At 33.7% G+C, this 16708-nt stretch overlaps 1 protein-coding gene across 1 annotated transcript in view; it reads right to left on the bottom strand.

The window, feature by feature from the left end:
- HTR2C (5-hydroxytryptamine receptor 2C) overlaps window positions 1-16708 on the bottom strand; it is a 116183-nt gene that overhangs the window by 38114 nt on the left and 61361 nt on the right. Inside the window, exon 3 of the mRNA XM_061178689.1 lies at window positions 779-979. Within this exon, the coding sequence (XP_061034672.1) occupies window positions 779-979 (201 nt within the window). The remainder of the gene's footprint in view (window positions 1-778; window positions 980-16708) is intronic.

The raw sequence follows: 16708 nt of genomic DNA, 5'->3' as shown, positions 1-16708 counted from the left end.
TTTGAAGAGGAATTATTTAATGAGACACTAAATGTAAGTTCCAACTGGAGGAGAAAAAAAAGGAAAAAATGGATTGTAAAATCCCTTATATTCCAATTGGTTAAATTTTGTGACTTGAATATTAGTATTGTTGAGCATGAGTATTTTAAATAAAAGCAGTAAGATGATCATTTCTCTCCCTTTAACCTCCCCCAAATCTTTAAAGAAACCAATAGATGTTTTTGTTTCTGTATAACCAGAATTCAAGGAGATATTTAAAAATGAAGGGGAAATAGTATATTTTAGGTTGATTAACAGCATAAATTTTGACATGTTTACTTTGTGCAGATTCGTATTGCACTATAAATTTTTCCACTGAAGATATAGAATTAGAATAAAAATATTAAGATTAATATTCTGGGATAGATTGATCTCTTCTAAGATTTAAAAGCTGCATTTTAAAAATTTAGATTTTACCATATATCTTTGTCATCTTCAAATAGTTTTAATTATCTCAAAGGTTATGTGTCTGTGTTGCAGAATTCATTGGCATTTTTGACACATAAAATAATTTAGCAGGATAAATGGAAACTTTACATTTGCATATTTATATAGTTTACATTTCTTACATTATTGTTAACCTAAATATCAGATAAATAGGTTAAGAATAATTATTAAATAGAAGAATCCCGATTAAACGCAAATGTTACCAGTCGACGTCTGTACGTTGTTCACAGTACATAATCCGAAAGTATTGAGCATAGCCGCTGCAATTCTACTGGCCAAGAAAGTTAATTACCTAAAGAAATTGCCCAAACAATAGCAATCTTCATGATGGCCTTAGTCCGTGAATTGAAACGGCTATGCTCAATAGGATTACGTATTGCTACATACCGATCCAGCGAAATAGCGCAGAGGTGCATGATGGACGCTGTAGAAAATAAAACATCTAAAGAAATCCAGACGGGGCACAAATATCTAGGTAATGGCCAGACATAATCTGAAAGAGAACAGAGAGAAGACAAGAACATATTATGTAAATTATACCAACTGTAGTTTTAAATTTAGTCTACTTATTTTTTCTTCTCATAATCTAAGTTTATAAAAGAAAGTGAAATTTGGTAAGCATTGTTTTCCATAGTAATGATATGACAATGATGATGATAATGCATTCAGTGTTACATACATTATTTTTTATTGAGGTAAAATTTACATATTATAAAATTAATCACTTTAAAGTGTACAATCTAGAGGCATTTAATCCATTCACAACATTATGCAACCATCACCTCTTTCTAGTTCCAAAACATTTCATCATTGCAAAAGGAAACCACTACCCATTAGGCAGTCATTCTCCATTTTCACTGCCCCCCCCCCCAGCCCCTGACAATTTCTTATCTGCTTTTTGTCTCTTGAATTTAGCTTATCTGGTTATTTTATATAAATGGAATCATACAATAGGCGACCTTTTGTGTCTGGCTTCTTTCTTTTTGAGGTTCATCCATTTTGTGGCTTCTATCAGTACTTCATTCTTTTCTATGGCTGATGCTCTTATCAGTTGAAATTTTTTTGCATGCTCTCATAAATGAAATTTTCTTAATTTCCTTTATGGATTGCTCATTGCTCTTGTTTAGAACTATACCTAATTTTCATGTATTAATCTTGAATCCTTCAACTCTGCTGAATTCATTTATTAGATCTATATTTTTGTGTGTGGGTTCTTTAGGATATTCCATATGTAAGATCACGTCATCTGCAAAGAGAGGTAATTTTATTTTTTCTTTTCCAATTTTCCTCTGCCTTTTATTTTCTTTCACTTGATTTCTCTAGATAGAATTTCCAGTGCAATGTTGAATATAAGTAGTGAAAGCAGATATCTTGTCTTTCTCCTGATCTTAAAGAATAATCTTTCATTATTTCATTATTGAGTAGGATATGTTAGCTGTGGGTTTTTCATAAATGCCTTTTATCATGTTGAGGAAGTTTCCTTTTATTCCTAGTATGTTGTGTGTTTTTAATGATGAAAGAGAGATAGATTTTGTTAAATGCTTTTTCTACATCAATTGAGATGATCACGTGGTTTTCTTACCTTCATTCTGTTAATGTGATGCATTACATTAATTGATTTTTTATATGCTGAACCACCTTTCATTCTTGGGATAAGTCACACTTGGTCACAGTGTATAATATGATGCTGAATTTAGTTTGCTAGTATTTTGTTGAGGATTTTTGCATCTATATTCATAAGTGATATTGGTCTATAATTGTCTTTTCCTGTGATGTCATTATCTGGCTTTGGTATCTGGATAATGCTGGTCTCATAGAATGAGTTACAAATGTTCCCTAACCTTTTATTTTGTAGGAGTTTGAAAAGTATTGGTATTAGTTCTTCTTTAAATAATTGATAAAATTTGACCAGTGAAGCCATCTGGTCCAGGACTTGTCTTGTTGGAAGGTTTTTTGATTACTGATGCAATGTCTTTACTTGTTATAAAGTCTAATCAGAGTCTTTATTTCTTCTTAAGTCACTTTTTTAAAAAAATAAATTTATTTATTTAATTTATTTATTTTGGCTGTGTTGGGTCTTCATTGCTGCGCACAGGCTTTCTCTAGTTGCAGCGAGTGGGGGCTACTCTTCGTTGTGGAGCATGGGCTCTAGGCACGTGAGCGTCAGTAGTTGTGGCACACAGGCTCAGTAGTTGTGGCTCATGGGCTCTAGAGCACAGGCTCAGTAGTTGTGGCGCATGGGTTTAGCTGCTCTGCGGCATGTGGGATCTTCCTGGACCAAGGCTCGAACCCGAGTCCCCTGTATTGGCAGGTGGATTCTTAACCACTGCGCCACCAGGGAAGTCCCTGGAGTCATTTTTAGTAGCTTGCATGTTTTTAAGAATTTATCCATTTTATTTAGGTTATGTGGTTTGTTGGAGTACAATTGTTCATTTATTCTTTTATAATCCTTTTAATTTCTGTAAGGTCAGTAATAATGCCCTTCCCCGCTTTCATTATAATTTTAGAAATTTGCGTCTTCTCTCTCTTTTTTTCTTAGTATTTCTAGCTAAAGGTTTATCAACTTTATTGACTTTATTGTGCCTTAAATCTCAATTTCTCCATTTTTTGAAGGATAGTTTAGAGTTTTGCCATATGCAGAATTCTTGGTTGACAGAATTGTTGTTGTTGCTGTTGCTGTTGAGCACTTTAAATATGTCATCCCACTGCCTTCTGGCCTCCGTGGTTTCTAAAGAGAATTCATTATTAATTTTGTTAAAGATCCTTTGTAATTTTGACCATAATGTCTTGGTGTGGATCTCTTGGAGTAATATATGCTTAGCATTCATTGAGCTTAGTAAACTTGATAGTGTCTTGTGTCTCTCAGGTGCTGTTCATTTTTCTTCATTTTTTTCTCTTTCTTCTTCTCAAACTGGATAATCTAAATTGACCTATCTCCAAGTTCCTTAATTCTTCCTTCTTTCTGCTCAATTCTGCAGTTGAATTGGTCTAGTAAATTTTTAATTGAATTTTTGTACTTTTCATCCCCCAAAGTTCTATTTGATTTCTTTTTATAATTTATATCCCTTTATTGCTATTCTTGATTTGTTGAGACAAAATTCTTCTGGTTTCCTTTAGTTCTTTGCCCATGGTTTCCTTTGGCTATCTGAGCATTTTTGAGAGAGTTGATTTAAAGTCTTTGTCTAGTAAGTCTAATGCCTAGGCTTCCTCAGGATCATTTTCTATTAATTTTTTTTTTCCTGTGAATGGGCCATACTTTCTAGTTTCTTTGCATTCCTCTTACCTTTGATGAAACTTGAATATTTTGAATTTTATAATTTGGCAACTCGGGAAATTTGATTTTGCCCCAGACATGTATGGTTCAGACGTCAGCTAGAGATTTAAGCTGAGTTTATGGTTCCCCAGAGAGGAATCTATGGTTCCCTCTATCTCTACCCTTTCCTATATGCTCCCTCAACTTTCAGCTTTGAGATTTCCTCAAACTCTGTCCTCAGTTTCTTTGGGCTACAATAACTGCAGATTTTTTGGAGGTTTAGGCACTTGACCTGACATAGACTGCATCTTCGTCTTCGACTGTAAGTCATGAAATTTGGAAACTCAAGCAGTGCTGTTCTCTTCTTCCAGGTCTTGAGACCCTCCAGAATCTTTCTGTTTTAGGTTTTTCTCCAGTACCTTTAGACAGTTGTTTTTGTATTATGTTTAGAGTTGATAGTTTTTATCTGCAAGAAGGTTGGTTCAATACTTGGTCATACCAGAGGTGTAACTAACAACCATTGGAATTCAAGGAGCACAACAAAGAAATCAAAGACATTATTAAAAATTCTTCTAAACAAAAATGTTTATGAATGTTCGTTTCTGTTCATCATTATCTTGTAACCTCCTCAGATTGTATCCACCCAGAAGTTGATTGTGTTGAGGGTTTGAGTATTCTCGAACTGTTTGACTTGCAAAAATTATTTTTCAAATTGTGTTTCAAATACACAAGTATTACCTGACTGCCATTATGTGGAAAATTTTGCTGCCGTAACCACTGGAATATAAGATGCATTGGGTCAATATTGTTATCTGTTTTATTTTTCTACTGTTTTATTCATAATGCTTAGGTCAATGCATGGCACAAAGTAGGCACTAAATAAATATTTGTTAAATTTATAAAAGAATATACCCCCCTCAACAGATCATAACCTCACTCTAAACCCAACTTCACCATATGCCAATATATAGCTTCATGAGGATACATATCCACTCTGCAAAGTCAATACACTATCTGGTCAGCTCTCAGCAGTTACATATTTAATAATGGCAAAAATGGCAATAGCTATTGTACAGTACCTGTCATATACCGAGCACAGTGTTAGTTAGGTACTTCATTTTTAGTTATATTCCATACAACACAAAAAATTCTGCAGTGTCAGTTCTGTTATCCTACAGTGTGAGGAAAATGTGTCTCAAAGTTTCAGACTTGTTCAAGTCTACAGTGTGAGTAAAGAATTTTGCTCCAAATCTGACACTTTTTCCTGAACACTAAGGTACCTCCTATCACCATACACTATTTCTTATTGAATAATAAATTCAATTGCTTTTATAATAGAGGACAATATTCCTTGTACAGGGTTTTCAAGAAGTCTACTTCCAAACATATAAGACGTACAATTATGGCTGATCACAATTATCCCCTAAGATTCTTATTAAATATATTCCTTCCTGGATTTCACTACAGACATGTTAATTCAAAATATTTAGAATTTCAGTGAAAATTTAGTTTTCATATTTGTCTTTTTAAGAAGACAAATGGATTTTTCAAGTTGTCTCAATGGAATTAAAGTGTATTTTCTTCAGATAAATTTATGTGATCAGGCACATTCCAGACAAGAAATATGTGAAAAGTTTTGTGGAAGTTGCATAGCAAAAAGGCCATATAGCATAATTTCCATGGGGGAGGTCAATTAGTTGAATGAGATTAAATCTTGTTTCCAGAGGTAAAAATTGTGTAGTGTTTCATAAGACATTTTCCTACATTCAGTCATTCATTTATTCATTCAAAGATTACGTCAGCCTTAGTAACTCCAAAAATCACAGGCATCCCCACCATTATTGACAATAATGGCAAAGACTGAATAATAGACACTGTAAAATTTCAGTTCATTTGTGCAAATGAAAAAATACAAGGGCTTTATTTCTATGAAATAATGGAGACAAGCTTTGCCTTGCACAAAGTAGGCACTCAATAAATATTTGTTAAGTGTATAAAGGAATATCACCACCCTGCAGATTATAATCCCATCACAGAAAAAATAATAATTTTCCAATATTCTGATAATATAATTAAGGAATGTGGAAATGTTGGACTGTAAAGCAATCCCAAAGCTAGAATGGAAATAAAGAAGTTATAATTGATGTCTTTAAGTTAACATATATGAAAAGATGAATAACCACAAAAAAGTTTTAAAAATTCTCTAATTCATTTCATAAAATAATACAGTGTCAATATCAAAACTTACAAAATACTGAAAAAATAAGACTAGAGACAAATAGCATTCATTGATATAGATTCAAAATTACAAACAAAATATTCACAAATAGAATCCAGCAAAGAGTAAAATGAATGAAAAATACATTACAGCAAAACAAAACTTATTCCAGGAATGCAATGGTAATTTAATATCATAAAAATCTGCCAATATAATCCCTTATATTAAAATCTGTAAAGAACTTTTATGATCTTTTAATAGATTTTTAAGAATCACTTGATAACATACAGGAGCCATTCCTAACTAAAACTTTAATTATATAGAGATAAAGGGAATCCCCTTAAATTTGATAACTTACAAAAACCAACAGCAATTATTGTAAACAGTAATGCATTAAATACATTTCAGTTACATTAAATTTAAAAATTGGACAGGACAGTCTTTACAACGCCCTTGAAGCAGCTACCATGACCATACTCAGTGAAGGAAGGGTGGATGTTGTTGAAATTAACAGAAAGAGGACTTCTCAAATAAGAAATAGAACTTATGAAAAGAACCAAATGAGGAGTTTAGAGCTACAGAAAAAATCTGAAAGAAAAAATCACCAGGTGGGCTCAATAGAAGAATGGATATGGTAGATGAAGAGTCATTAAAACTGAATGCAGATCAATAGAAATTATCCAAACTGAACAAGAATGAGAAAAAATTAAAAATAAATGAACATAGTAGGGACCTATGGGACATATGTATGCATCTAACATTTGTGCCATTGGAATCTGAGGAGAGGAGAGATTGATACAGAAAAAAACTATTTGAAGAAATAACTAAAATATTCCATATTTGATGAAAAATAAATTTACAGATTTAAGAAGTTCTGCAAAACCCAAATGGTTAAACTCAAATAAAATCATGCCTAGACACATAATAATCTGGTGAAAACAAAAGATAAAGAAAAAACTTTTGAAGCAGCTGAGAAAAATGACTCTTTCATCAGAGGCCAGAAGGCAGTATAATCACAATTCAGAATTTTATACCCAGTGAAAATATCTTCAGAGAATGAATGTGAAAGAAAGAGATTTTCATAGGAGGGGAAACTAAGAGATTGGTTGCTAGGAGACTTACTTTAAAAATTTTTAAGGATGTTCTTCAGAAAGAAAGAAAACTTGTAAAAAATATACAAACAGCTCATGCAGCTCAATATCAATAAAACAAACAGCCCAATCAAAAAATGGGCAGAAGACCTTAATAGACATTTCTCCAAGGAGACATACAGATGGCCAAGAAACTCATGAAAAGATGCTCAACATCACTAATTATTAGAGAAATGCAAATCAAAACTACACACCGGTCAGAATGGCCATCATCAAAATGTCTACACATAATAAATGCTGGAGAGGATGTGGAGAAAAGGGAACCCTCCCACACTGTTGGTGGGAATGTAAGTTGGTACAACCACTATGGAGAACACTATGGAGGTTCCTCAAAAAACTAAAAATGGAACCACCATATGTTCCAGCAATCCCAATCCGGGGCATATACCTGGAGAAAACCATAAATCAAAAAGATACGTGCACCCCTGAAGGCAGACAGCAGAAGCAAGAACTAAAATCCTGCAGCCTGTGGAATGAAAACCACATTCACAGAAAGATAGACAAAATGAAAAGGCAGAAGACTATGTACCAGATGAAAGAACAAGATAAAACCCCAGAAAAACAACTAAATGAAATGGAGATAGGCCACCTTCCAAAAAAAGAATTCAGAATGATGATAGTGAAGATGATCCAGGACCTTGGAAAAAAGAATGGAGACAAAGATCGAGAAATGCAAGAAATGTTTAACAAAGACCTAGAAGAATTAAAGAACAAACAAACAGAGATGAACAATAAAATAACTGAAATGAAAAATACACTAGAAGGAATCAATAGCAGAATAACTGAGGCAGAAGAACAGTTAAGTGACCTGGAAAACAGAATGGTGGAATTCACTTCCATGGAACAGAATAAAGAAAAAAGAAAAGAAATGAAGATAGCTTAAGACACCTCTGGGACAACAGTAAATGTACCAACATTCACATCATAGGGGTCCCAGAAGGAGAAGAGAGAGAGAAAGGACCTGAGAAAATATTTGAAGAGTTTACAGTTGAAAACTTCCCTAACATGGGAAAGGAAATAACCACCCAAGTCAAGGAAGCACAGAGAGTCCCAGGCAGGATAAACCCAAAGAGAAACATGCCAAGACACAAAGTAATCAAATTGACAAAAATAAAGACAAAGAAAAATTATTAAAAGCAGCAAGGGAAAAACGACAAATAACGTATAAGGGAACTCCCATAAGGTTAACGCTGATTTCTCAGCAGAAACACTGCAAGCCAGAAGGGAGTGGCACTATATATGTAAAGTTATGAAAGGGAAGAAACTATAACCAAGATTACTCTACCCAGCAAGGATCTCATTCAGATTCAACAGAGAAATCAAAAGCTTTACAGACAAGCAAAAACTAAGAGAATTCAGCACCACCAAACCAGCTCTACAACAAATGCTAAAGGAACTTCTCTAAGTGGGAAACACAAGAGAAGAAAAGGACCTACAAAAACAAACCCAAAACAATTAAGAAAATGGTAATAGGAACATACATATTAATAATTACCTTAAATGTGAATGGATTAAATGCTCCAATCAAAAGACACAGGTTTGCTGAATGGATACAAAAGCAAGGCCCTTATATATGCTGTCTACGAGAGACCCACTTCAGACCTACGGACACATACAGACTGAAAGTGAGGGGATGGAAAAAGATATTCCATGAAAATGGAAATCAAAAGAAAGCTGGAGTAGCAATACTCATATCAGACAAAATAGACTTTAAAATAAGGAATGTTACAAGAGACAAGGAAGGACACTACATAATGATCAAGGGATCAATCCAAGAAGAAGATATAACAATTATAAATATATATGCACCCAGCGTAGGAGCACCACAATACATAAGGCAAATGCTAACAGCTATAAAAGAGGAAATTGACAGTAACACAATAATAGTGGGCAACTTTAACACCTCACTTACACCAATGGACAGATCATCCAGACAGAAAATTAATAAGGAAACACAAGCTTTATGACACAATAGACCAGATAGATTTAATTGATATTTAGGAAGACCTAAATGTAAGACCTAAATGTAAGACCAAAAACAGCAGATTACAGCAGATTACACTTTTTTCTCAAGTGCACACAGAACATTCTCCAGGATAAATCACATCTTGGGTCACAAATCAAGCCTCAGTAAATTTAAGAAAATTGAAATCATATCAAGCATCTTTTCTGACCACAACGCTATGAGATTAGAAATAAATTACAGGGAAAAAAAAGTAAAAAACACACACACACGGAAGCTAAACAATACGTTACTAAATATGCAAGAGATCACTGAAGAAATCAAAGAGGAAATCAAAAAATACCTAGAGACAAATGACAATGAAAACATGATGATCCAAAACCTATGGGATGCAGCAAAAGCAGTTCTAAGAGGGAAGTTTATGGCAATAAAATCCTACCTCAAGAAACAAGAAAAATCTCAAATAAACAATCTAACCTTACACCTAAAGTAACTAGAGAAAGGAGAACAAACAAAACCCAAAATTAGTAGAAGGAAAGAAATCATAAAGATCAGAGTAGAAATAAAGGAAATAGAAACAAAGAAAACAATAGCAATGATCAATAAAACTGAAAGCTGGTTCTTTGAGAAGATAAACAAAATTGATAAACCTTTAGCCAGACCCATCAAGAAAAAGAGGGAGAGGACTCAAACCAGTAAAATTAGAAATGAAAAAGGAGAAGTTACAACGAACAGCGCAGAAATACAAAGCATCATAAGAGTCTACTACAAGCAACTCTATGCCAAAAATATGGACAACCTGGAAGAAATGGACAAATTCTTAGAAAGGTATAACCTCCAAGACTGAAACAGGAAGAAATAGAAAATATGAACAGACCAATCACAAGTAATGAAACTGAAACTGTGATTAAAATCTTCCAACAAACAAAAGTCCAGGACCAGATGGCTTCACAGGTGAATTTTGTCAAACATTTAGAGAAGAGCTAACACCCATCCTTCTCAAACTCTTCCAAAAAATTGCAGACGAAGAAACATTCCCAAACTCATTCTGCAAGTCCACCATCACCCTGGCACTAAAACCAGACAAAAAAAGAAAATTACACACCAATATCACTGATGAATATAGATGCAAAAATCCTCACCATAATACTAGCAAACAGAATTCAAAAACACATTAAAAGGATCATACACCATGATCAAGTGGGATTTATCCCAGGGATGCAAGGATTCTTCAATATATGCAAATCAATCAATGTGATACACCATATTAACAAATTGAAGAATAAAAACAATATGATCATCTCAATAGATGCAGAAAAGCTTTTGACAAAATTCAACACCCATTTATGATAAAAACTCTCCAGAAAGTGGGCATAGATGGAAGCTTCATCAACATAATAAAGGCCATATATGACAAACCCACAGCAAACATCATTCTCAATGGTGAAAAACTGAAAACATTTCCTCTAAGATCAGGAAGAAGACAAGGATGTCCACTCTGGCCACTATTATTCAACATAGTTCTGGAAGTCCTAGCCATGGCAATCAGAGAAGAAAAAGAAATAAAAGGAATACAAATTGGAAAAGAAGAAGTAAAACTGTCACTGTTTACAGATGGTATGATACTATACATAGATAATCCTAAAGATGCCACCAGAAAACTACTAGAGCTAATCAATGAATTTGGTAATGTTGCAGGATACAAAATGAATGGACAGAAATCTCTTGCATCCCTATACACTAACAACGAAAGGTCAGAAAGAGAAATTAAGGAAACAATCCCATTTACCATTGCAACAAAAAGAATAAAATACCTAGGAATAAACCTACCTAAGGAGGTAAAAGATCTGTACTCAGAAAACTATAAGACACTGATGAAAGAAATCAAATATGACACAAAGAGATGGAGAGATATACCATGTTCTTGGATTGGAAGAATCAATATTGTGAAAATGACTGTACTACCCAAAGCGATCTACAGATTCAATGCACTCCCTATCAAATAACCAATGGCATTTTTTACAGAACTAGATCAAAAAATCTTAAAATTTGTATGGAGACACAAAAGACCCCAAATAGCCAAAGCAGTCTTGAGGGAAAAAAACAGAGCTGGTGGAATCAGACTTCCTGACTTTACAGTATACTACAAGTCTACAGTAATTAAGACAATATGGTACTGGCACAAAAACAGAAATATAGATCAATGGAACAGGATAGAAAGCCCAGAGATAAACCCACGCACCTATGGTCAACTAATCTATGACAAAGGAGGCAAGGATATGCAATGGAGAAAAGTCAGTCTCTTCAGTAAGTGGTGCTGGGAAAATTGGACAGCTACATGTAAAGAATGAAATTAGCACACTCCATAACACCATACACAAAAATAAACTCAAAATGGATTAAAGACCTAAATGTAAGACCAGACACTATAAAACTCTTAGAGGAAAACATAGGAAGAACACTCTTTGACATAAATCACAGCAAGATCTTTTTTGACCCGCCTCCTAGAGTAATGGCAATAAAAACAAAAATAAACAAATGGGACCTAATGAAACTTAAAAGCTTTTGCACAGCAAAGGAAACTATAAACAAGATGAAAAGACAACCCTCAGATGCTGGTGAGGGTGTGGAGAAAAGGGAACCCTCTTACACTGTTGGTGGGAATGTAAATTGATACAGCCACTATGGGGAACAGTATGGAGGTTCCTTAAAAAACTAAAATAGAATTACCATATGACCCCACAATCCCACTACTGGGCATATACCCAGAGAAAACCATAATTCAAAAAGACACCTGCACCCCAATGTTCACTGCAGCACTACTTACAATAGCTAGGTCATGGAAGTAACCTAAATGCCCGTCGACAGATGAATGGATAAAGAAGATGTGGTACATATATACAATGGAATATTACTCAGCCATAAAAAGGAACGAAATTGGGTCATTTGTAGAGACGTGTATGGACCTAGAGACTGTCATATAGAGTGAAGTAAGTCAGAAAGACAAAAACAAATATTGTATATTAACGCATATATGTGGAGTGTAGAAAAATGGTACAGATGAACCGGTTTGCAAGGCAGAAATAGAGACACAGATTTAGAGAACAAAAGTATGGACACCAAGGGGGGAAAGCTGGGTGGAGGGTGGTGATGGAATGAATTGGGAGATTGGGATTGACATATATACACTAATATGTAAAAATAGATAAGTAATAAGAACCTGCTGTATAAAAATATAATAAAATAATATTTTTTTTAAAAAGAAGAAAAAAAGGGAAAAAAAAAAAAGGTCATGAAGAACCTAGTGGAAAAACGGGAATAAAGACACAGACCTACTAGAGAATGGACTTGAGGATATGGGGAGGGGGAGGGGTGAGATGTGACAGGGTGAGAGTGTGTCATGGACATATATACACTACCAAATGTAAAACAGATAGCTAGTGGGAAGCAGCCACATAGCACAGGGAGATCAGCTTGGTGCTTTGTGACCACCTAGAGGGGTGGGATAGGGAGGGTGGGAGGGAGGGAGTTGCAAGAGGGAAGAGATATGGGAACATATGTATAACTGATTCACTTTGTTATAAAGCAGAAAGTAACACACCAAAAAAAAAAAAAAAAAAAAAAAAGAAGAAAAAATATTTCAGGCGTGGAAAACACAATATACTGGCTTCAAAATTTTTAAAAAGGCAAAATTAAAATGAATAAACATTTAATCAAAAAAAAAAAATACATGCACCCCAACGTTCATTGCAGCACTATTTACAATAACCAAGACATGGAAGCAACCTAAAAGTCCATCAGGAGAGGAATGGATAAAGAAGATGTGGGACGTATATACAATGGAATATTACTCAGCCATAAAAAGGAATGAAATAGTGCCATTTGCAGAGATGTGGATAGACCTAGAGACTGTCATACAGAGTGAACTAAGTCAGAAAGAGAAAAACAGATGTTGTATAATATCACTTATGTGTGGAATCTAGAAAAATGGTACAGCTGAACTTATTTGCAAAGCAGAAATAGAGACACAGATGTAGAGAAGAAATTTATGGATACCAAGGAGGGAAGGGGGGATGGGATGAATTGGGAGATTGGGACTGACATATATACACTACTATGAATAAAATAGATAACTAATGAGAACCTACTGTATAGCACAGGGAACTCTACTCAGTGCTCTGTGGTGACCTTAATGGGAAGGAAATCTAAAAAAGAGGGGATATATGTATACATATAACTGATTCACTTTGCTGTACAGTAGAAACTAACACAACATTGTAAAGCAACTATACTCCAATAAAAATTAATAAAAAATGAAGTTTCCTGTTTAAAAAAAAAAGAATAAGTGAGGAACAACAGAAATGGTAAACAATCTGGGAAAATATAATAATTATTTTTCTTTTCTTAAATCTTCAAAATATATGTGACTGTCAAAAAGAAAAATTATAAAATCATCTGAAGGTTCTCAATGTATATAGATGTACTCCATATTGCAATTAAAACAAAAAGGGGGAGGGCCAAGGGGACTATATGGTTGTAAGTTTTTTATATTCACTTGAAGTGAATAAAATACTAATTATAAGGAAATTTTGACAGATTAGTTATGTATATTTCAATCTAAGAGGCAATCACTAAAAAATTGTACAGAGAAATATAGTAAAAATTCAACAGATCAATAAAAATGGAATACTAAAATGAAATGTGGAACCCACCAAATAATTCAGAAATAGAAAAAAAGGAATGAAAAAGTGAAGGGATAAATAGAAAATAATAAAATAGCAGACATAATTACAAACAAATTAATAATTGCATTAAATGTAAATGGTATAAGGTGTAATTTGTATCAATTTAAAGAGATAGCCATGTTGGATTAAAAAGAAGAACAATAATACTATATGCTGTCTATAAGAAACCTACAAGTTTAAATATAATGTAGATAGATATATAGTAAGAGAATGGAAAAAGATAAACTATGCAAACACTAATCAAAGAATGCTGGAGTTGCTATATTAATATTAGACAAAGTAAATTTCAGATCAAAGAATATTACTAGGGATAACAGAAACCATTTTATAGTGATAAAAGTGTCAATTCCTCAAGGGAATATAACCATAGTAAAGATTTATGCACCTAATAACAGAGATTCAAATTTCATGAAGCAAAAAAAAAAAAAGAAAAGAAAGAAAACAAAAGTACAATCACTATATATATATATGTATATATATATATGTGTATATATATATATATATACACACACACATATATATATGTACAATGGACCATTGCTTCATCTTCAAAAGAATGAAATTAAGATACATACTACAACATGGAGGAACCTTGAAGACATTATTCTTAGTGAAATAAGCCAGACACAGAATGATGACTCCACTTATATAAGGTTCGTAAAATAGTCAAATTCACAGAGACAGAAAGTAGAATGGTAGTTACCAGGGGCTGGGGGAAGGGAGCAAGAGGAGTTATTGTTTAATGGGTACAGAGTTTCAGTTTGGAATGATAAATTCTGGAAATGGATAGTGGTAATGGCTTCACAACAGTGTGAATATACTTAATGTTACTGAACTGTATGCTTAAAAATGGTTAACATGATGAATTTTATGATATGTATCTTTTACCAAAAAAAGGAAATAGCACTTTTCCAGCCACCTTAGAAGCCCTTCCATGTGCTCTGACCCAATTGTAAACCCTTCTCCCCCCAAAATTAACCACAGTCCTGACATTTACAGTAACCAGTAACTTAACATTTCTTTATAGCTCTATCAATAAAGTGTGCATTCCCTAGGGGAAAAAAAGTACAATCACAATTATACTTTGAGATTTCAACATCTTTTCCTCAGTAATTAACATAACAAGTAGACAGAAAATTACCAATGATATGAAAGAACTGAACAGCACTAAACAAACTACAACAAATTGGCATTTACAAAACACTCCACCCAACAATAGGAGTATACACATTCTTTTCAAGAGCTCATGGAAATCGATTGGGAAACAACATATCCTGAGCCATAAATTAAATCTTAAGGAATTAAAATAATTGATATCATACAATGTATATTCTCTGACCATAACAGAATTAACCTAAAAATTAGTAACAAAAAGATATCTTGAAAAAGTCAAAGCATCTGGCAATTAACACAGGTCTACACAATCCATGCTTCAAAAAGGAAGATAAATTAACTTAGAAAATAATTTGAACTAAATGAAAATTAAAACATCAAAATTTGTGTGACGGTGTTAAAGCAGTACTCAGAGGGAAATTACTAACATTAATGGTTTATTTTAGAAAAGAAAAAATATCTCAGATCCATGATCTAAGCTTCCATATTAAATGGACAAAGAAGGGTAAAAATTAAATCCAAAGTATCAGAAGAAAGGAGGTAATAAATACAAAAGCAGAAATCAATGAAACTGAGGAAAGACAATAACAGGCAAAATTCAATGAAATGAAATGTTGGTTATTTGAAAAGATTGATAAAATTGATAAACTTCCAGACAGACTGAGGGAGAAAAATAAAACTAGAAGACACAAATTATCAATATCAGTGATGAAAGAAGGAATATCTCTATAGACTCCATAGACAGGTATAAGGGAACTATAATTATAAACAATGGTTTGCCCATAAATTTTGTGGGATTTTGGGGTCCTTAGACATGAAATCACAAATTTCCTGAACCATGCACCGAGGCCAGAATTTCAGTGGAGAGTGTGCTGCTGAGAATAAAATAAAATAAAACAAAATAAAATAAAATAAAATAATAAAATAAAAAGGATACAAGAGCTCTGAATCCCCAAACCTGAGTCAGCCTTTTCCTTAGCCTAACATTGGCCCACTTGCACCCTTTGAAGACTGCCAAAGCCAGGGCAGTTTACTGGAAGCTTAACCCAGATTTGAATGCATAGTGAATAAAGCCTTTTTAGAACTCCAAAGTCTTTTGAGATGGCCAGGTTAACGTGGACCCTAGCTTAAAGTCTGGAAAACTCAATGGCATCCTAGGCTGTCACTCAGGTTGATGCTATTGACAGAATTGATTATCAGCAGCATCTCCTATAGATCAGTAATTTCCATATACAGGTCCATAGTGAAATTTTCAGTCTATGGAGAAAATTGAGAAAGTAAGTATGACAGTGTATTTTTAATAAAGCTATATTTATTCCATTTAAATATATTTTGTTTAATAAATAAATTAGTCCAATAAATATATGGACTTATTTTTATTCTGAGATTATCCTCCCTAGAGAATCCAGAAGTAGAAGAGTCTAGCCCATAAAATCCAGTAAAGCTGGATTTTGCTTTACTATTTTATTCCTTATCCCATGTTTTTGAAGGGCTCAGCCCTGTTCTTGGTGTTTCCTATCACCTTGCCTTTGACGGAGTCTCCTGGATATCATTGGATACTGCATCTTACATCAATTATTTCTTCTAAATGCTTTTGGGGAATGCCACTAACTTTCTCCCTTGGAATCACACCCACTCCCTTGCAACTTGATTCTTCCCCGATACTAGACTGTGTTTGCACCCACTTGAACTTGATTTAGAATTACTGGATCTTCTCTGGGCCACTGCACACAAATCTCCTGCTTCTGAAGTTGGGACATTTAAAAAAGTATTACTTTG

This window comes from Eubalaena glacialis, chromosome X (genome assembly GCF_028564815.1).
Source record: "Eubalaena glacialis isolate mEubGla1 chromosome X, mEubGla1.1.hap2.+ XY, whole genome shotgun sequence".
Classification (NCBI taxonomy): domain Eukaryota; kingdom Metazoa; phylum Chordata; class Mammalia; order Artiodactyla; family Balaenidae; genus Eubalaena; species Eubalaena glacialis.
The sequence above is the reverse complement of the archived record's forward strand: the minus strand, read 5'-3'. Positions and strand labels throughout refer to the sequence as shown.